Source organism: Aotus nancymaae, unplaced genomic scaffold (genome assembly GCF_030222135.1).
Source record: "Aotus nancymaae isolate 86718 unplaced genomic scaffold, 86718_ANA_hifiasm-v0.15.2.pri h1tg000019l, whole genome shotgun sequence".
In the NCBI taxonomy this organism is placed as follows: Eukaryota; Metazoa; Chordata; class Mammalia; order Primates; family Aotidae; genus Aotus; species Aotus nancymaae.
The window spans coordinates 34160420-34183755 of NW_026988431.1; the positions used below are offsets into that span (position 1 = coordinate 34160420).

A 23336-nucleotide genomic window follows, 5' to 3' on the forward strand; every position below is an offset into this window, starting at 1 on the left:
TCATTACTGAGAAAGGAAACACAAGTATCTTCATTAATTCAAAAGGTTTTATGAGATACGATCTAATAGTATGAAAAAAAAAGCCCATGTCTGTTTTAGTTAACAAAGAAAACAGTGATTTAAATGCTGCACATAAACTCTTAAGATGACGTGGGCATTGTGCTCCCAGTGATCCACAGCATTTACATATAAAAACTGAAGTTTCTCATAGTCCAAAGCACTGTGGTCAGGGTAACAATCAATACCTATATATAATAATGACCTGTTTAGTCAGGTAAATGGAAAACATACAGTCAGTCATCCAGAATATCTTCATCCAGATTGATATCTGTTGTGTCAATATCTTCTAATTCCAAATTATCCAAATCTACTTCTAGTTCGAGTAAACTCTGCAAACAAAAGGAAGAGGGAATTAAGTTTTACAGTATTGTTAAAAGAAAGTTATCTGTGGGTATAAGATCCAAATGAGAACTAAAATTTTCTTAACAGTCAAAAAGAGCATCTTCTCATTTCAAAGTTCCAGCTCTGAAACTGATAATATCACTTAAACCATAGAGGCCTATATATCCTCCAGATAGATATTGATGGGGAGGAGGATGGGGTAGAGGGATGTTTGAGTATGATGTCTGAATTACCTTTTCTTCCTTGTTGCCTGTGTGGGGGGCCACAATAACTGGAGTAGGAGAAGCAGGTTTCCCGTCAAGTTCCTGAAAGCCCAAATGAAGATAAGGGAATTTACTCAGGAATTTAAAGTTTTCCCCCCAAGAGAAGGATGATCAGAATTGGGAAGTGGGAGATGATGTTTAGAAGTCAACCATCTCAGCCAAATTTCTCACATGAAGTACTCTACTGACCTGTTGAGCTGTAGATCTTGAGGGCTGAAAGCCTTTTGCTTCTTCCATAACATTTCTCTCTTCATTTGGCTATTAGAGAATACAGCAATAATGAAATGAGATATTCCGAAATCATAATTTACCTATGAACTTGGCCTAAACCCCAGATTATCAGCTTTTAATTTAAAAAAAATATTTACTGCAGTTCAAAATCTGAAGTCATGAATACACTTCCACCCTGTAGTTACAAAAAATGAAGCCTGACGTCCTGGCCACTTACTGTGACAAGTGGATATTGTTTGGCTGGCCACAGATCAGCATGTGTTTCCTTCACCCATTCTTCAACAACAAAGGCTTCTTTTAATCCAGGGAACAGGTTTTCATACTCTGTTGGGTCAGCAAGGGATTCTGCTGCTTTCTGATTGACTTTTGAGAGATTCTCTCTCCAGAGTTTCACTACCCTACATCAGGGAACCAAAAAGAGACTAAGTAACTGTGCTCTTTTTATTGGAATCATTTCTTCCTAAAATTAAAATTCTGTACCTTGAAACCTGACTGGGTAGGTAAGTTCGGGCCAGGAAGGCAGCTTCTGGCAGCCGTCCAGTTCTAATCAAGAGCTCTAGGCAGGCATCAACCCTAAACATAAAGGAGAGGTACTGTCACCAAGAATAAACACTATAATAATAGTACTTAACATGGAGAAAAGTAAATTTAGTGTTGCAAAGCCAAAAATCTCCCCAGTCTTCACACACATCTCATTTCTGTCACTTGTCTTTTAATGGTTGTTACATAACACACTCCAAGGGTACAAGGGATATGACAGCTTTCCTGACCACTTTGAATCTACTTAATTTTCATAATTCCTAAGAACCTAAAGGGGCTTTTCAAGAGGAGTTAAGGCAGATTAAATTAGCAAATTTTAAAGGCATCAGGACATATGCCAGCAGAAATTCAGTTCCACAAGACAAATACCTAGGGCAGTGTCTCCAACATGGGAAGGGCCAGACAAGCCAGTGGTGCCCATCAGAATATCAAAATGTCTTTTTTCTTTTAATTTCATTTTTTTTTTCTGTGCAAGTTTTATGAAGTGAAGTTTTATGTGTTTCAGAATTCAGAAATTTTTGGATTTTTGAAAAGTGATACAGTATGTATACTATGGATTACCTAACATCCTAAGCAAGAAATAAAAGCCACAAACAATACTGCAATAACTTACGGAGGAATGTTAAATGCAATAAAAGTGCACCAAGTTGGTATAAAAGCAACTAAAATAGTACAACAGAGTTCAGCTCAGGTTTGCCATCAAAACAGTTATAAAAAACCATTTTCAGAATATTTTTGGATTTTTGAATTACAAATAAGGAATAGTGGGTCTATTCTTACAGGTATATAAATTCATAAATACATTCACATACATACAATGGGGTGCACATTCAAAGTTTTATGATGAAGTATGGAATTGTAAAAAAAAATAAATCAGTATGTAGGGCAAGGTTAAAGAATACTTTCGGGTCAGGCGTGGGGGCTCATGCCTGTAATCCCAGCACTCTGGGAGGACGAGGCAGGTGGATCATTTGAGATCAGGAGTTTGAGACCAGCCTAGCTAACATGGGGAGACCCCATCTCTACTAAAAATATAAAAATTAAGCCAGGTGTGGTGGTGCACACCTGTAATCCCAGCTACTTGGGAGGCTGAGGCAGGAGAATGGCTTGAATCCAGGAGACGGAGGCTGCAATTAGCTGAAATTGCACCACTGCACTCTAGCCTGGGCGACAGAGTGTGAGACTCTCTTTTTGTTGTTTTTTTTTTTAAATACTTCTGTGTTTTATTTCATACCACGGCCTACTAATGTCTATATGATTTGGTTTATGCTGTTAGACTTAAAAATATGTGATATCTTTATGCTTTATAGTAGGCTCAAATTTAAAAGTAACTGGCATACTTATCCCCTTTTGTTCTTGCCATAAATAGATCAAAATTATCCAATTCGGGTAAAATCACCTTTCAGATACCCACTAGAGCAGCTCAATAGCCTCCTGCAATCATAAAGTAAAATGCCTCTGCCATTAACTGGCAGGGCTGTTGAGAGAAATGTTTAACATTTCTCCCACTTGAGCCTCCCTGAATAGCTCATTTCGCTCAAACATTTAGACCAGATGTGCTAAGAGCATCCTTTGGTTAAGGTGAGTGTCACCAAGGCTGCTGCACTGACAGGCTGTCAGCACTGTCTTCCTCTGTCTGCCTGCTCTATTCAACACCAGTTGGCCATTCCATCAGCTCTCCCCAGGGTTCATTCTTTGCATCCCTCTCCAAAAACCATCCTTAGTGTAGAACTAATTAACCTTTTAAATTAATACTCACTTGCCCTGTAAAAAGTAGCTCATGAATGCCACATTATTTTTGCCATCTCTTTCCGCACCCTCTGCTAGCTTGTTCACCATACTAGCATTTCCAGAGGCAGTGGCCAAAAGCAGCAGACCCCCATAATCCTGTGCATGGTGCAGGCACTCCTGGGCTAAGCCAAACTGACATTTACTAATGGCAAGTTCAGCAAGTTGTTTCCACTTCTGTTCCGACTGTAAGAAAAGTTTCCAAGTCAAAATATATTTGGAAATAAGCATTTACACTTCCAACATTATTCTGTTAACTGTGCTGACAATAGAAGATATTTATATATAGAGAGCGAGCTGTGCTTGTTGGCTCTAGCAATCAAAATAAGAATGGCATTACAAAATGTACAATGAGGAAATGGAAATTATTCATGTATACAAAATGAATTTAAACATAAATCAATTTTAATGATGTGTGAATAATTACCATCAACCCATTATAGTTTTATCTTGTAATTACACTGGGAAAGTAAAACCATCTCACTGGCATTTTAAGGTAATTAGATTGCAATTATTTTAACAAGTGATTTAATACTACTTTTAAAAAATGTACCAAACTGTTTATGTCCTTAAATATTTCACAGTAATATTATGTTTCACTTGTACCTTTTCAAAACTCAAAATGCTGCATGTTTAGATGATCTTAACATAGCTAAAATTTATTTTGCACATCTAAAATTAATTTACCAGTAAATGCTACTCTTAAACCACAATTGGGAGCCTCAATATACAAAGATCTGTAAAAGTATCATTACAAAAATGTTATTAACATTTCTCCCACTTGAGCCTCCCTGAACAGCCCATTTAGCTCAAACATTTAGACCAGATGTGCTAAGAGCATCCCTTGCTAAAGGTGAGTGCCACCAAAGCAGCACTGTCCTCTGACTGCCTGCTCTACTCAACACCAAAAGACAAAAGGGTTGGGTTGTCTTTCAAAACCGCTTTTTAAAACCAGTATCTTTCCAGCTAGTTTGAGACACTGGCAAATTACTGCTATGTCTGTACTCTTAGACTTTCCAGACTAGTTTACATACTGTTTTACATCTCTCCTTATATTGCAAAATAGATTTCACATAAGATATGAAAACAATTTTTCTTAGCTAAGAATATCTCCAATGTAATCAATTTAACTTATGCAAAGTTTAACATATCTTTTAAAAAGATCAAAGAGAGACAACTTCACCAAAATGAGCCACTAATTTGCATTTGGGAAAACTTTAATAACAAAACATTACACCAAACACATACAAATACTTACTGACTTTTCCATCAGTTATCAAAAATCATGAATTAGTACATACCTCTGCTTCCACTGCTAACTGGTATGCAATTTTTAACTCTCCAAGCTGAAGAGCAAGCTCAAAACGATGCTCAGGATCTGTGGATACCGTAAGAGCTTGCTGCTTGAAGCCCTAAACAGATTTTTAAAAATTATATATATGTATGTATGTATCTATGCATACAAAAATGTATGTTTTTTGTATATATTTACAGTGTGCACCATCCACAAAGCAAATCATTTCCCTCTCAAACTAGAAACCCCACTATTAAATGAGAAGATGGAAAAATTAAGGAGTCTGGTAAGAACAAACCCAGCAGACAAAATACTCAGTGAAAGAATTCTTACTATTTTTTTAGACTAATGGAAGCTGGCCAATGCTAAACTCAAGTAACTTAAAACTGGAAATGTAAATATAAACAGATGTGTCAAAAAGGAAGGAATTTTGCAAAGCTGACTCAATCACTTCAAAAGAACAAAACTAGGCACAGCAGTGTAAACTTAGCTGTTGGTAATCTACTCAACTAGGCTGGGATGTAGAGATCATCTAGTTCAATGCTTTTTTGCAGATGAGACTATTAGCAATAAATGGGTAAAGAAAAGGAAGTCAAATATAAAACCTTTCAATTTTCTATCATCTGTAGGTCATAGCAAACACCGTATATTCAGGTCCTGTCACTGATCAGATGTCATTACCTATTCCTTTATTGCTGGTCTCAAGTCCAGTTGATTAGCAAGTATCCAAAAGACAGGAAGTCTAAAATTTCCTTCCCATGCTCCATTAAGGCATTAAGAACAAACTTTTAAACCAGGGGTCTCCCAACCGGACTGTGGTCTGTTAGGAATCAGGTCCCAAAGCAGGAGGTAAGCAGTGGGTGGGTGGGCTAGCTAGCAAGCATTACCGCCTAAGCTCTGCCTCCTGTCAGATCTGTGATGGCATTAGATTCTCAAAGGAACGTGAACCCTATTGTGAACTGTGCATATGATGGATCTAGGTTGCGAGCTCCATGACACTCGAATACTTGATGATCTGAGGTGGAACAGTTTCATCCTGAAACGCACTCCCTCCCATCTGTGGACAAATTGTCTCTTCACGAAACTGGTCCCTGGTGCCAAAAAGGTTGGGGACCACTGTTTTAAATCAGCTGCTGAAATTATTAAACTAGCTTCTCCACCAAGACAAACAGTACTGATGGGGTCTGCCCTTTGGGCAAGATTTTCAGCTCTTGGTATGTAATGTGTTAGACAAAAAGTTGAGGGATAATTTACCTCTTCACCAGACTGAGGGAGAATGGTCAGTTACAGGATAGTCAATATTGAGAAGCTGGACAACTTGGGTCCTGTCTAGCTGTATTTGCAGAATGGCTTTATCGTCAAGTTTGAAATGTTTTAACTTCTCAGCTTATACAGGCTGCCACTCTGCCCCCATACATCCATGAATACAATGTAAATAAGGCATTCTAAATAACTGGAGTTACCTTTCTTCACTAGCATTGATGTAGATAGCATAAAACCCAAGAGTGGAGGATGAAAGGTATCTGGAACTAGTCAGATACAGCCAAGGGCAAAGCAGATGAAATAAGGTGGACTAAATATACATACTTTTGTTTTCCACTAATTCCCTAATACGAATAAAATCACACTAAAGATATATATATATATATATATATATTTTAATGTATGAACTCCCAAGGACACACAGAAAGGGAGAGGAAACAGTAACAAAAGTTTGGAAGCTGGAAAGCTGGTGGATGAATATAAACACTCTGTTAAAACGGCAGAGAAAACAAATCCTGAATCAGGAGTGAGAACAGCATAGAAACAATCTGATTTACACCCAGTGTGTCTCATGAATGGTAGTGCCAAAAACAAAGTGCCCTAAAAGCATTTAGAAACTCTAGATCCGCTCCCTCTCCCACCTCTTGACAAACAAAGACGACAGGTTTATTCTTTGGAGAGGGCAAACTAAAGGGTCTCTAGACTAGGACATTCCAAGCATGCTTGGAGGAAGAAGTATGGAGTATCAAAAGAAAACAGATTATGAAAATGGATATATAGACTCAATGAAATATTAAATACTGACACTCCAAGCTATCTCTTACTGAGACCCCAGAATGATGGTGATTGGGGAGCTTTTCAGTAAAATGTACTGAGCCCAAGGGAAAAGACTTAAAAATACTAAAATGTCAACTCCATGAGGGCTACATGTCAGCAGGAACAGTGCCTAGCACCACTGTTTAAGTGCTTGTTAAATTCATTACATAAAGGAAAGTCATCAAAAATTCATTGGCTAAAGATACTGACATTGAGACTCCCTAATCAAATGGGCCAACCAGATATCGTGAAGTTCAAACCCAATATGCCCACCCACAAATTCAGACCTTCTGATCTGCTGCTTGGGCCTTCACTCTTAAATCAGGGCCCAAGGACATCAGATACTTGAGGAAAATCACTAAGAGAAAAGATGGAGATCAAAATGAAGCAATAAAAGGAACTTGAAGCAAGTGTACCATATAGGGGGAAGAGAAAACTTCAAAATCTGAAAACAAAAGTATTCGTATCTGTAGAGAGAGGAGAAACTTTTAACAATAAGATTTTAAAAGAGAATATCAGTGCAGGACATCCAAGATTTGAGTAATAGTTCCAGAAAAAGAAAATACAGAAAACAATTTATCTCCCATTAACAACCCTTTTCTCAGGAAACTGCTGAAGGGCATGCTCCCCCAAAATGAGGGAGCAAAGCAAGAAGGGAGATAGGGGTATAAGGAAACAATGGATCCAACAGGAGATAGGCAAAAGAAGCCCCAACATGATGGTGAGGGGAAATCCACGAAGACAGTCAGAAAACCAGTGTCATCTGAAGGAGTCTAAACAAACTGAAAGGAGATCTTCAGGACATCTGAAGAACCAGCAAAATCCAGGGAGGATTAACCACAGGTACAGAGAAAATTTAGCAAAGTGGGGAAAAAGACAATTATAAACTCTAAGGAAAACAAACAACTGCAGGAAAGGAAAGCTAGATAATATGCTACATGGTTCACCTGTGAGCAGTGATTACACAGCCGTAATGTAAACATTTGAGTACTGATCAATCAACATTAGAACTATTCTGAGAGGATAAGGATAGGAAAGTGGTAGACACAGGGGAATGAAAGAAAGTGAAATCCTCATCTACCAAGGGGGAAGTCACAAGAAATGCCTAAAGCTAAGAAATGAAGAAACTGCTATATTACATGTTATTTAGAGATATGGAAGTAAATACCAAAAGAATCAGATAAAATAATTACCTCAAGGGATTAGGAAGGAAAAAGGAGGGAGGGCTGAGTTTTTCTTAAACCTTTCAAAACTTATTTTATGCTTTGCACATATGTAACTTTGCTTAAAAAACACTACATTAAGAAAAAGTCATGCCACTAATGGTACATTTCATGCTATATGTATTTTAATCACTTTTTTTTTTAAAAAGTAGATGGGATAAAGAGAAAAATGCACCGTAGAAATGAAAATATCAGAAGACTGGAAAAGAGGTGCACAGAAGAAGACTGTTAATTCACCTCCAACATTTAAAGGGGGCACTGAGAAAGGAGAAGAATGTATGAAATTGTACATACATTGTATGTACATGCTGTAGACATGAAGAGTGTATGACATGCTGTAACAAGTGCCTTAAACTCACAGGAGAAATTCCATTGCCACAGGAAATCAGTTGGCAATTAAGAAATAAAAGTTTTTCAAATCCATTCTAATTTGCTTTCAAATTGCTAGTTTTAAAAAACAAAAAGAAACAAAACAAAACAAAACCTCTTACCTGCTTTTCTAAAAAGTGTGCAACTCTGGTCCTCTGTTCTTTTGGAATGGTAGGAAGGACCTTATCAGCCATGCTAAAGTCCCTCCGCATGACGGCTGTCTGGTATTCCAGGACTGAAACTAGCAGGGAATAGCTAACGATGTTCAATTCTTTATCCCCCAGATAAAGCCTGTTGTCTTTAGGAATGTAGCCTAGGAGATACATTGTCCTATAATAGAAACAGAAACCAAGTTAGAAGTTCAAATCTGCAGTTACAAAAACACATACCCCTGCAAACTGCCTCTTGCTCAAAACCTTCCCATTTGATTAATACAATTTTGGTTAATAGGCAACCTACTAAAGCTATAATACTGAAAAATCAGCCTATCATTGCTATAAGCCAGCAACAGATTTTGCTTAAAAAACACACTTTAAAATTTAGGATAAATGCAAAATGAAACTCAGCTACCTGTCCAAGTGGGCAATGGTGACTATTTCTCCTCCAACATAATAATTTAATCTGTTCACAGAACTTGTGTAAATGAAGCAATCGCCTACCCAAAGCCCTGTTTTCACAATTTCCTGAATCTCACCAAGAACCTGCAGAAAGAAAGACAATAATTACTTTATCCAGCATTAGAAATTTCTCAATAAAAAGCTGAATACATTTGAGGGTGATATGGTAGGAAAAAAATGCAAAGTAAAATCCTTCCTATTTCTAGAAAGAAAATTTTTCCTTTTTTTTTTTTCCCCCGAGATGCAGTCTCTGTTGCCCAGGCTGGAGTACTGGAGTATGGTGGCATAACCTCTGTTCATTGCTAAGCTCCGCCTCCCAGATTCAAGTGATTCTTGTGCCTCAGCCTCCCAAGTAGCTGGGATTGCAGGATCCCGCCATCACGCCCAGCTAATTTTTATGTTTTTAGTAGAGATGGGGTTTCACCATGTTGGCCAGGCTGGTCTCAAACTCCTGACCTCAAATGATCCACCTGCCTCGTCCTCCCGAAGGGCTAGGATTAGAAGTGTGAGCCACTGTGCCTGGCTGGAATCTTTCTTCATTTAAGAACAGATTCCTACCCAATTTAACTCTTAGGCTCAAAAAAGAAAAAAAAGAACAGATTCCTAGATTAGTAATAATGAACTCTCATTGTTGGTTCAAAACCATAATCTAAAAGAATACTGATCGAAACTTAGACCCTTTATAACATGAAAATGAAATATTAAATATTTCACAAAACCTGCGACATCTGCACAATGAATGATTTACCATTTGGGAGCTCATTTAAATCAATGGCAAAATAGTCTTAGGACCAAAACAACTACAATTTCCTTACTGAAAGATATCAAGTAAGTCTAAAGAAGTCTTAAAGCACAAATTTCTTTTAAACATATTTATTTTCAAATTTTGATCTATGAGTCAAGATTTTAATTTTCACATTTCACCAGAAACCCTTAAATGCTGTCTCCGCAAACCTAATTTATAACGAAATGTTAAAATCAGTAAAGTCTGTTGTAAGACTATAAATCATTTAAAAACAAAGCTAAAAGCTGTTGGGCTGATGCAATTACCTCAAAGGCATCTTCAATGCCATCTTCAGTAACTCCCTCATGTGTTTCCTGTGCAGCCAAGACTTTTTCCGACAGATACTTAAGGATAAAAAATGATTCCTCAGTAGCAATACAGACTAGCTCTCCAGAGTCAGACCAGAAAATCTGCAACACAACAAAATCATAGACAACTGATTTGGATTACTGAGTGGAAATGACAAACTGCACATACTTGGTTTCTAACAACATTTATCTTCTTATATCAAGATAATAAGTATTCACTTAACAATTTTATGTGATATTATTTGGGAGGGTGGCCAGGGCAGAGCTATGCTATTTAGCCTAGTAATGGAAAGACCAAAAGGAGACAGGAAAGGAGAGCTGTCAGTAAACACTTAATGTGCTACAATTTAGAGGACCAGTAGCCTATTTCCTATTGCTCTAGAACAGTGTTTATCACCTTTCTTCTTTTCTTTTTTCATTTTTACTCACCCTCCCTAGAAGTCTTTCTGGACATTTTTCTAATCACCTCCCCCAGCGAAATTTTAATACCACATATACACTATATATGTTTATACATATGTAATGAATATACATATGTATAGCTATGTTGTATTCATAAAAGTAAGCCCCCAAGCCAATTTTTACACCCATTAAGAATGCATGCTTGGGGATCCAAGATGGCCGAGTAGGAACAGCTCTGAAGAGCAGTTCCCAGTAGGAACAACGCAGAGGATGAGTGCCCACTGCATTTCCAAACAAATTTTCACTGCACAGACACCAGGAAATTCCCAGACTGAAAAGTGCCACGAGTTTTCAGCATGGCGGTTTCAGCTGGTGCCAGCGTGGTGCACAGAAACTCACACAAATCTGGGCAGCCGTTTCAACTGGCACCTGGAATGCCTGGGAGACAGAGCCACCCATTCAACTGAAAGGGAGGGGGCAGAGAGACAGGGAGCCAGGCATCTGGCTTGGCAGATACCACTCCCACACAACAAGCAATCTGAAACACTCTGGATTGAGAGTTTAGCAGCAAGCACAGCTGGACCCAGGATGGTCCAGCTCAGTGGGGAAGGGCAACCACTACTACTGAGGCAGTTCACACAGCAGCTGGTCAGAGCCTGCAGCAGCTCAGCAACGCCTCTGCTGGTAGACTGTCACTAGACTACTCCATGCAGGGCAGGGCATCTATGAAAAAAGGCAGCAGCACAACAGGAACTTATAAATAAAGCCAACCTTCCTAGGACAGAGCACCTGGGAAAAGAGGCGGTTATGAATTCCACTACAACAGACTTAAAAGTACCTGCCCGGCAGCTCTGCACGGAACAATGGAGCTCCCAGCACAGCACCTGAGCTCTTCTAAGGGACAGACTGTCTCCTCAAGCAGTTCCCCGACCCCCATATACCCAAAGAGACACCTCATAAAGGAGAGCTCAGGCCGACATCTGGCAGGTACCCTTCTGGGATGAAGATAACAGAAGAAACTGGCAGCAACCCTTACTGTTATGCAGCCCCTGTGGGTGATCCCCAGGCAAGCAGGGTCTGGAGAGGACCTCCAGCAGTCCTGCAGCAGAGGGGCCTGACTGTTAGAAGGAAAACTAAGAAAGAAATAACTTCATCATCAACAAAAAGGACATCCACTCAGAGACCCCATCTGAAAGTCACCAACTACAAAGACCACAGGTAGGTAAAGCCACTAAGATGGGAAGAAACCAGCGCAAAAAGGATGAAAACACCAAAAACCAGAAAGCCTCTCCTCCAAAGATCACAACTCCTCACCAGCTAGGGATCAAAGATAGATGGAGAATGAATCTGATAAATTGACAGAAACAAGCTTCAGAAGGTGGGTAATAACAAACTTCTCAGAACTAAAAGAACATGTGCTAACCCAATGCAAAGAAACTAAGAACCTAGAAAAAAGGTTAGATGAGATGCTAACTAGAATAAACAACTTAGAGAAGAATATAAACAACTTGATGGAGCTGAAGAACACAGCATGAGAACTTTGTGAAGCATACACAAGTTTCAACAGCCGAATCAACCAAGCAGAAGAAAGGATATCAGAGATTGAAGATCAACTCAATGAAATAAAATGAGAAGGCAAGAATAGAGAAAAAAGAGTGAAAAGAAATGAACAAAGCCTCCAAGAAATACAGGATTATGTGAAAAGACCTAATCTACGTTTGATAGGTGTACCTGAATGTGATGGAGAGAATGAATCCAAGCTGGAAAACACTCTTCAGGATATTATCCAGGAGAACTTCCCCAACCTAGCAAGCCAGGCCACCATTCAAGTCCAGGAAATACAGAGAACATCATAAAGATATTCCTCAAGAAGAGGAACCCCAAGGTGCATAATTGTCAGATTACCAGAGATGAAATGAAGGAAAAAATGCTAAGGGCAGCCAGAGAAAAAGGTCAGATTACCCACAAAGGGAAGCCCATCAGACTCACAGCAGATCTCTCAGCAGAAACCCTACAAGCCAGAAGAGAGTGGGGGCCAATATTCATCCTTAAAAGAACTTACAACCTAAAATTTCATATCCAGCCAAATTAAGCTTCATAAGCGAAAGAAAAAGAAAATCCTTTATGGACAAGCAATTACTGAGAGATTTCATCATCACCAGGCCTGCCTTACAAGAGCTCCTGAAAGAAGCACTAAACAAGGAAAGGAACAACCAGTACCAACCACTCCAAAAACCTAACAAATGGTCAAGACTATCAACACAATGAAAAAAATGCATCAACTAACAGGCAAAACATCCAGCTAGCATCAAAATAGCAGGATCAAATTCACACATAACAATAATAACCTTAAATGTAAATGGGCTAAATGCCCCAATCAAAAGACACAGACTGGCAAATTGGATAAAAAGTCAAGACCTCATCAGTGTGCTGTATGCAGGAAACCCATCTCACATGCAAGGACACACACAGGCTCACAATAAAGGGATGGAGGAAGATTTATCAAGCAAATGGAGAGCAAAAAAAAGCAGGAGTTGCAATCCTAGTCTCTGGTAAAATGGTCTTTAAACCAACAAAGATCAAAAGAGACAAAGAAGGACATTACATAATGGATCAATGCATCAAGAGGAGCTAACAATCCTAAATATATACGCACCCAATACAGAAGCACCCAGGTACATAAAGCAATTTCTTAACAACCTACAAAGAGACTTAGACTCCCACACAATAGTGGGAGACTTTAACACTCCACTGTCAATATTAGACAGATCAATAAGACAGAAAATTAACAAGGTTATCCAGGACTTGAACTCAGATCTGGACCAAATAGAGCTAACAGACATCTATAGAACTCTCCACCCCAGATCCACAGAATATACATTCTTCTCAGCACCACATTGTACCTACTCTAAAACTGACCACATAATTGGAAGTAAATCACTCCTCCACAAATGCAAAAGAACAGAAATCATAACAGTCTCTCAGACCACAGGGCAATGAAATTAGAACTCAGAATTAAGAAACTAACTCAGAACTGCACAGCTTCATGGAAACTGAACAACTGGCTCCTGAATGTTGACTGGATAAACAATGAAATGAAGGCAGAAATAAAGATGTTCTTCGAAACCAATGAAAACGAAGACAGAATGTACCAGAATATCTGGGACACATTTAAAGCAGTGTCTAGAGCGAAATTTATAGCAATAAATGCCCACATGAAAAGCAAGGAAAGATCTAAAATCGATACCCTATTGTCAAAATTGAAAGAGCTAGAGGAGCAAGATCAAAAAAACTCAAAAGCTAGCAGAAGACAAGAAATAACTAAGATCAGAGCAGAACTGAAGGAGATACACAAAAAACCCTTCAAAAAAATCAATAAATCCAGGAGCTGGTTTTTTGAAAAGATCAACAAAATAGATCACTAGCCAGATTAATAAAAAAGAAAAGGGAGAAGAATCAAATACATGCAATAAAAACAATAAAGGGGATATCACCACAGATTCCACAGAAATACAAACTACAATCAGAGATTTACTACAAACAACTCCATGCACATAAACCAGTAAACCTGGAAGAAATGGATAAATTCCTGGACACTTGCACCCTCCCAAGCCTAAACCAGGAAGAAGTTGAAACCTTGAACAGACCAAAAATGAGGGCTGAAGTTGAGGCAGCAATTAATAGCCTACAAACCAAAAAAAGTCCAGGTCCAGAAGGGTTCACAGCTGAATTCTACCAGACATACAAAGAGAAGCTGGTACCATTCCTTCTAAAACTATTTCAAACAATCCAAAAAGAGGGAACCCTTCCCAAATCATTTTATGAGACCAACATCATCCTGACACCAAAACCCGGCAGAGACTCAACAAGGAAAGAAAATTACAGGCCAATATCCATGATGAACATAGATGCAAAAATCTTCAATAAAATACTGGCAAGCTGATTGCAACAGCATATCAAAAAGCTTATCCATCATGATCAAGTAGGCTTCATTCCAGGGATGCAAGGCTGGTTCAACATACGCAAGTCTATAAACATAATTCACCACATAAACAGAACCAAAGACAAAAAGCACACGATTATCTCAATAGATGCAGAGAAGGCCTTCGACAAAATTTAACAGTCCTTTATGCTAAAAACTCTCAATAAACTAGGTATCAAAGGAATGTATCTCAAAACAATAAAAGCTATTTATGACAAACCTACAGCCAATATCACACTGAATGGGCAAAAGCTGGAAGCATTCCCTTTGAAATCCGGCACTAGACAAGGATGCCCTCTCTCACCACTCCTATTCAATATAGTATTGGAAGTTCTAGCCAGAGCAAGTAGGCAAGAAAAAAAAAAAAGGGTATTCAACTAGGAAAAGAGGAAGTCAAATTGTCTCTATGTGCAGACAATATGACTGTATATTTAGAAGACCCTATCATCTCAGCCCAAAATCTCCTTAAACTGATAAGCAACTTCAACAAAGTCTCAGGATACAAAATCAATGTGCAGAAATCACAAACATTTCTATACACCAATAACAGACTAACAGAGAGCCAAATCATGAGCAAACTCCAATTCACAATTGCTACAAAGAGAATAAAATACCTAGAAATACAACTAACAAGGAACGTAAAGGACCTCTTCAAGGAGAACTACAAACCACTGCTCAAGGAAGTAAGAGAGGACACAAACAGATGGAGAAACATTCCATGCTCATGGTTAGGAAGAATCACTATCGTGAAAATGGCCATACTGCCCAAAGTAATTTATAGATTCAACGCTATCCCCATCAAGCTACCAATGACCTTCTTCACAGAACTGAAGAAAACCACCTTAAACTTCATATGGAACCAAAAGAGAGCCTGCATAGCCAAGACAATCCTAAGCAAGAAGAACAAAGCCGGAGGCATCACGCTACCTGATTTCAAACTATACTACAAGGCTACAGTAATCAAAACAGCATGGTACTGGTACCAAAAGATATAGACCAATGGAACAGACAGAGGCCCTGGAGGCAACACCACGCATCTACAACCATCTGATCTTTGACAAACCTGACAAAAACAAGCAATGGGCAAAGGATTTCCTGTTTAATAAATGGTGTTGGGAAAACTGGCTAGCAGTGTGCAGAAAGCAAAAACTGGACCCCTTCCTGACACATTACACTAAAATTAACTCCAGATGGATTAAAAACTTAAACATAAGACCTAACACCATAAAAACCCTAGAAGAAAACCTAGGCAAAACCATTCAGGACATAGGCAAGGATTTCATGACTAACACACCAAAAGCATTGGCAACAAAAGCTAAAATAGACAAATGGGACTTAATTAAACTCCAGAGCTTCTGTACAGCAAAAGAAACAATCATTAGAGTGAACCAGCAACCAACAGAATGGGAAAAAATTTTTGCAATCTACCCATTTGACAAAGGGCTAATATTCAGAATCGACAAAGAACCAAAACAGATTTACAAGGAAAAAACAAACCCATCCAAAAGTGGGTGAAGGATATGAACACTTTCCAAAAGAAGATATATATGAGGCCAACAAACACATAAAAAAATGCTTATCATCACTGATTATTAGAAAAATGCAAATCAAAACCACATTGAGATACCATCTCACGCCAGTTAGAATGGCAATCATTAAAAAATATGGAGACAACAGATGCTGGAGAGGATGTGGAGAAATAGGAACACTTTTACACTGTTGGTGGGAGTGTAAATTAGTTCAACCATTGTGGAAGACAGTGTGGCGCTTCCTCAAGGACCTAGAAATAGAAATTCCATTTGACCCAGCAATCCCATTACTGGGTAATATACCCAAAGGATTATAAATCATTCTATTATAAAGAGACATGCACACGTATGTTCACAGCAGCACTGTTTACAATAGCAAAGACCTGGAACCAACCCAAATGCCCATTGACGATAGAATGGACAAGGAAAATGTGGCACATGTACACCATGGAATACTATGCAGCCACAAAAAATGATGAGTTTGTGTCCTTTGTAGGGACATGGATGAATCTGGAAACCATCATTCTGAGCAAACTGACACAAGAACAGAAAATCAAACACTGCATGTTCTCACTCATAGGCGAGTGTTAAACAATGAGAACACATGGACACAGGGAGGGGAGCATCACATACTGGGGTGTGTTGGGTGAGGGCAAAGGGAGGGACAGCAGGGGGTTGGGGAGGTCGGGGAGGGATAACATGGGGAGAAATGCCAGATGTAGGTGACGGGGGAATGGAGGCAGCAAACCACATTGCCATGTGTGTACCTATGCAACAATCCTGAATGATCTGCACACGTACCCCAGAACCTAAAGTACAATTTAAAAAAAAAAAAAAAAAAAAAAAGAGAACGCACGCTCTAGAACCCAGACCCCAGGACAGCTGGTTGGTTTCCAAAGATAATCTCCTGACAGTGAAAACTGTCAAAGCAGTGGGCAGTTCCAAAGATAAACACTTTGTCACTGGAGATGGTCACCTCAAGTTCAAGCAGCTATTATCAAAACATATGAAAAGGTTTTCTGAACTACGTGGAAGAAGGCCTTTCCAAGTCAAGAATTCTCTGACTTCTTGTTGTCAAAGCATGTTTTTTTCTTCTGTCAAAATGGCACTCCCACTTACCTTCAATTGCTCAGAAAATCAGGATTATGGTATCCTAAAGAGGCAGTAGACATTGTGTATTTCAAAAGTATAAAAAGTTATATAAATTCTAAGTGCTGTTTTATATTTTAAATGTCTTTTGACAATGGAAGAAGGACAGCAGAGTACAAAAGACACTTCTTGGCCTTAGGGACCCAGAACTCAACACAAAAATATTCCAGAAACAACAAAGGAGGGGAAACTCACATGTTTGGGCTGAATTTCAATTCTTCTTATGAGTTCTGTATTGTCCCAGTCATAGAAGGCTAAGCCATTTACAGATCTGACTCCCAATAAGAAGCCTCCATAGATACCTAAAGGGAACATAAAAAGAGTTTTGCTTAGGCATTTTTGAGCCATTAAAAAGCATCTAAAAATGTATCATACGTAGATCACACTCACTTTCTGCTCCAAAATCTGGTTTAAATGATTTTTTTTCCTTAAAGTTCTTAAATATCTTTACAACACTGTTGCTCTCTCTTATTGCATACCTGGGAGAAAAAAGGGAAGGCAAATATAACATATCATATACTAAATCATAATTCCACCAAATGTTGGAAATATCCTCAAATATTTTTCAGTAATTATGCAAAAATATAAAACAGTATTTGAAGATTTTCTGATGTACTGTTTTCCTAAGAGATCAGAGAACTCCTTACAGTTGGAGAAATGATAAAAGGGTTTTATACTGTGTATGACATGAATTACTAGGGCTTACAAACCATTTTAGAAACTGAAAATGACCCAAATGTCCACAATAGTTGAATGATTAAACAAATTATGGTGCATTCATATACCGAAATACTACTCTGCAAATAAAGAAAGCACATTACTAATTCAGGGAAGAATATGGATGAATCTCAAAAACATTATACTGAACAAAAGATGCTAGACACAAGAGTGCATATCGTATGATTCCATTTATATGAAACTCTAAAGACAAATCTAATCTATATAGTGACAAAAAGCAGATCGGTGTTTGATGGGACTGGGGAATGGGTGGGTGGGGGTGTGTGGCTGACTGTTAATGCAGACAAGGGGATTTTGGGCGGATGACAGAAATGTTCATTTGACCCTGTTGGTGGTTATGGATTACATACATTTACCCAAATCTACTGACATGACCAGCAGTCCTCCCTTATCCATGGGGGATACCTTCTAAGCCCCAATGGATACCTGAAACTTCAGATAGTAGTGAACCCTATATACTCTATGTTTTTTCCTATAATGTAAGAGATGGGTAGCATATATACTATAGATATGCTAGACAAGAGGATGATTCATGTCCCAGGTGGGATGGCTCAAGATTTCATCATGCGACTCAGAACACTAGGCAAGTTAAAACTTATGAGTTATTTTTGGACTTTTCCACTTAATATTTTTGGAACACAGTTGACTGTGGGTAACTAAAACTGCAGGAAGCGAAACCACAGATGCGGAGACCACTGTACAATTAAATGGTACATTCTGTCTTCTGTAAATTATACCTCAATAAGGGTGACTTAAATAACAACAACTGTGACAAATGGCTCATTAGTCAGTCATACTCAGCAACAACCTAGCAAACTGCTTATATTCAGGCCTCTGCCTTGAAAAAAGGGGATGTGGCTATCACTGGATATTTGAGATTGTGTGAGGAAGTGATGTGATGAGGGCTTTGCTCAGGACAGGAAAGATGCTGAGCAAGGTCTTAGCTGGATAAAGCTGAAAAAAGGAAACTATCAAAACAGGAATGTTTGGTGAGAGAAAGCAATTCATAAACTGTAACTCTGCTTAAGATAAAAGTACCTTTGAATACACAGAACTGTATGTGTGTAAGTGTATTTAGGAAATTTATGAAAAGATCAGAACAATTCCATACCTCTCAATCAATCTACTGTTATAACATTTTTTAGAATGTATCTTCTTTTGCAGTGCTGAGGCTTAAGTTACCCCACTGTTGGGGGCAAGATGAAACATAAAATGTGGGGCAAATAAAACTAAAAAAAACTGTGAAGATGTAATGTGCTCTGAAAACACCAAACCCCTAATGTTTATTACATGCATTAAACAGGAATAAAGAAAGGAACCAGAACCAATGACTAGTAAAAAAAGCCAGAGTTAAACCATCTTTCCTGCTTTTAATGAGAACATTTTACCAACACTCTGAATTCAGACAGAAATTAGTTAAGAACAGGCAGTGGATACTAACACAGAAAATAAGTTTTAATAAATTTCTCATCAAAATGATCAAACCACAACATCTCCCAAGTAGCACATAAAGGGGCAGTAGTACCTCAGGACACCACATGATAGGGAGGGCATGCCAAGGCCTGTCAAAGCAGACTTGAGGGTTTACTGTGCCTTAAGCCCATAAAGCAACAGGTCCTGCCATGGGCTTCATCAATGAAATGGGTGCTGGGTCCCATAGGAATGGGATTATTATATCAGCTTGAGCGAGCTAGCTCAACACAGAACAAAGAAAGGGCAAAGACAGTACAGGCTACATAGTTGCCTCTGACTCTAATCTTACAACGGACAGCTCTGGTGAGAACTATTTTTTAACAAGGAGAAGCACAGCTAACATCAAGCCTCGAGTCTCTCAAGCAGCACATAACACATCTGCAATCAGGGCAAGCTGCTTATCACACAGCCAAAACTTACTCTGAAGAATCGTGGGCCCATGCAAACTCCTGAGCAGATCCAAAGCTCTTGTTTCTCAATGCCATTGCTGTGTAGATGATATACTCCCCATCACCACATACCACCACAAACCTAGAAATCACCAAAGCCAGGGAGGGAAGTACAGAGGACCAAAGACACGTAGAAGTTAAGAAACAGTAATTCATGTTATGGTAAAAGAATTCTAATAACAAATGTTATTTTAGTTCATTATTACAATTTAACATCTTTTAAATGTTATGTATTTCTTTGAATACAAAGCTACAAGAAAAATTCTAGCCAACAAATCAAAAAGGAAATTATGAATATGGCACTACTGCTGAAATGTTACTGGAATAGCCTTCTCATAAATAAGGCAACTGGAGACAGGAAGGTGAGAATGGCTGGAGATGCAAGGGAGGAGGATTCCAATTATTCAACTAGTACTTGTTGAGCACCAAGATGCCTAGCACTTTGCTTATGACATTTATACCACAGGAAGGCACTATATTATTGCAAAGACTATCTTCATTTTAAAGCTGATCATTCAAATGAATAAAAATATCTCACTCCAGTTTTTAAAGACTGTTAAATTTATCAAAACACAGAAGATATTTTAATATTTAAATAATGAGTAAAAACAGAATGCTGCATAGTCAACTAAAATTTTCCCAATGGATATAAAACAACTCTCTTTAAAGTTATTTATAACACTGTAAAGGCTGGTATCAAAAGACTGCCAAAGGCAAAACTTATGGCAAAGAATGTTTTATGATATTAAGGGAAATACTCATAATGCGTTCTTAACCTTCATAAGACAATTATCTTACAAATAATTATGAATATCATTTACTGAACTAGGCGGCATACTTGGTTTATATCTTTTGTCTTTTTCAATACTCAGGACAGCATTATAAGATGCCCAGATCTACTGTAAAATAATATTTAAAGCTCCACAGGTTTAGACTTAACTGTGCTAGAAACTCTTCTCTCACCAGATGTTTGATGACTTACAAATCTTAAGGGAGAAGTTCAACTAACAGTTCAAATTACATATAAGAAACAGAATTATTACCAATCTCAAAACTTTTTCAAAAGACACACATCTCAGAGTCAGCTTTTCTTCTTAAGAGCAATAAGTCAGCAAGCATTTAGAGAGGGTACCTACCAAGTCTCAGCATAAGACATACTCCTTGCCCTCAAAGGAGCACACAAGAACACAAACTCAATGCATGTGAAATAACAGTAAACAGTACTATTTAACTATTCACAATTGTGTGGTAGAGAACAAGGCCAGGAGGGCAAACATGCTCTATCTTTCATGCCAACTTGTTCAACTGGCATGGGTACCTGCAGCTGTGCTGAGAATTACAGGGCCAGGGCAAAAGCACACAGAGGAATGATCAGAGATGCCAACCACAAGTTAAGAGTGGACTGTGGATCTGCAAAACTGTTCTAACATACACAGAAGCTGAGAGACAAATTTTGGTGATGGCTTACCGCCCATTAGGATTGTGCTGAATAGTCTGAGGGTATATTTCACAACTGCCCATATCCTTTACTGCCAGTGGCAATCTTTCTCCATCTTTAATTTCAGCATCTCCCATTGCCTTTAGGTTGGCCTGCTGGACTTCTGAATGCTTGGCCCAAATTATCTTTCCATTGGCATCCATGGACATGGCAGGTTCCTCCCGACCAAGCTGAAAGAAAGACAAATAGCTTTCAGCAATGAAAAGGAAAATGAAGCCAGGCACAGTGGTTCACGCCTGTAATCCCAGCATTTTGAGAGGCCGAGACGGGAGGATCACGAGGTCAAGAGATCAAGACCATCCTGGCCAACATGGTGAAACCCCATCTCTACTAAAAATACAAAAATTAGCTGGGTGTGGTGGTGTGCACCTGTAGTCCCCAGCTACTTCGGAGGCTGAGGCAGGAGAATCACTTGAACCGAGGAGGCAGAGTCTGCAATAAGCCAAGATCACACCACTGCACTCCAGCCTGGCGACACAGCAAGACTCCATTTCAAAAAAAAAAAAAGAGAGAGAGAAAAGAAAAATAAAACCATAATAAAACAGATTATTTTTTCACCTAACAGAGAGAGAGCTCTATTTCCTTTCTTCCACTTTAAATCTTCATTGCTTAATGTCTAATGCTTAATGAAAGAAGTGCCAGTTTTACAAAACTGGTGACTTGGAAGAGGACAATATTAAAATACAAAGAAAATGGCTTTGCCTATGTCCACCTACTGAGAGGGATAGTTTAATTACCTTAACAATGATGCTCCCTTCATCATATCCCAAAGCGACATTGTTGGACCCTCTTAGACTGGCCACGCACCATACCCTCTCCATTCCATAATTCAGTGTGCTCTCTAGCCGGTAGGTGCTTGAATGCCAAATACGTACTGTTCCTAAAAAGAACAATGTAAATATTCCCTTTTGATACATCTGACAATAAACTGTGTCAGGTGAAAGACACCCATGGAAGTCTTTCTATTCAAAAAGATAACACTTCCTGGCAGTTTAATGACCAATTTTTTGATCTACTGTCTTTAAATGATTTTAAAAAGCAACATAAACTAACAACAGGCAACGTCTAAGAAACGAAACCTAAGAATTACAATTTTAAACATGAAATAATAACCGGATTTTCTGGGTAGAATGTTTCCTATGTGCCAGATGCTTTCTACACATGATTTCTTCTCACTATAATCCTATGAAATGGATATATGTGTTTTCATTTCATAATTTGCCCAAACCACACATTCATGAAGTAGCAGCCTGACAGGTTTGTTTGACTCCAAAGCACATGCTTTTTCAATTTTTCTCTAGGACATCTGATGGTCCTCTTATTTAAGTGACAAAATCAAAATACATGAGAATGATGATAATGATGCTGATGAAAATAATGTCCCTTTACTCTTTTCTTTATAGCTTAAGTCTAGTACTTCAAGAAAAATATTCTTTTATAGCTTAAGTCTAGTACTTCAATCAAAATCCTTGGAAATCTCCAATTACAATACAGAGACATTACTTGCTTTAAATACCCACTCAGTAGTTACCAACACAGGGAATAAACATACCCTTCTAACTTACCATCTTCCGAACCTGTAATAATAATTGGCAACTCAGGATGAAAGCTGGCACAAGACACATTTTGGGCATGTCCTTCCAGTGTCTGCACACATGTTTTATTCTGTAATTAAGACATAGAAAACATTTCTTATTAGTGAAAACCATGTAACCAGCCCAACCTTAAATTTCTCAATGTATAGATACATTGTAAATGATAGTAATTAGTTATGACAATCTAAATAATATCCAATACAGAAATTTTTGAAATAGGATGATCTTGTTGTACATATATTTTATCTAATTATTTTATAAAATAAATAAATGTAAATATAACTATCATATTTAAAGAGGGGGGAAAAAAACAAGCAGGCTTTCATCTGAATATTATTCCCCCAAATTCTCAGGATAATAGATTTTCCCCTTAAAACTCACACCAACTATCACTGGCTAAGTAGACAGTACTGCTTTAGCATTTAATATTTTTATTCTGGATAAGTACAAATTTGAAAATATTTCAAGGTAAAACTGACTTTCTAGGCCTCATTTTATTAACTGCTTATGAGAATTTTTGTTGTGAAAAAAATATCAAAATATAAGAAAATCTTAGAGATAGGAAGCATGTTAACAAGAGTTCATAACTAGGTTTACAAGAGTTCTATGTGGCAAAATGATTG

General features: G+C 38.2%; 1 protein-coding gene across 5 annotated transcripts in view; it reads right to left on the bottom strand.

The window, feature by feature from the left end:
* The window catches only part of COPB2 (COPI coat complex subunit beta 2), a 46844-nt gene that overhangs the window by 9842 nt on the left and 13666 nt on the right, over positions 1-23336 (bottom strand). For 2 of the 5 annotated variants that reach the window (XM_012451094.2, XM_012451092.2), the window contains exons 7-22: positions 22684-22783; positions 21856-21998; positions 21089-21288; positions 19592-19702; positions 17351-17439; positions 17156-17262; positions 9857-10000; positions 8760-8890; positions 8312-8519; positions 4526-4636; positions 3196-3410; positions 1377-1469; positions 1114-1294; positions 855-923; positions 636-707; positions 292-389 (exon numbers count right to left, since the gene is read on the bottom strand). In XM_012451094.2, coding sequence (XP_012306517.1) covers positions 294-389; positions 636-707; positions 855-923; positions 1114-1294; positions 1377-1469; positions 3196-3410; positions 4526-4636; positions 8312-8519; positions 8760-8890; positions 9857-10000; positions 17156-17262; positions 17351-17439; positions 19592-19702; positions 21089-21288; positions 21856-21998; positions 22684-22783 — 2070 coding nt within the window. In that variant the 3' untranslated portion in view covers positions 292-293. Of the gene's footprint in view, positions 1-29; positions 390-635; positions 708-854; positions 924-1113; positions 1295-1376; positions 1470-3195; positions 3411-4525; positions 4637-8311; positions 8520-8759; positions 8891-9856; positions 10001-17155; positions 17263-17350; positions 17440-19591; positions 19703-21088; positions 21289-21855; positions 21999-22683; positions 22784-23336 lie in introns of those variants that run through there. The other 3 variants (XM_012451093.2, XM_012451091.2, XM_012451090.2) reach the window with 2 other exon arrangements.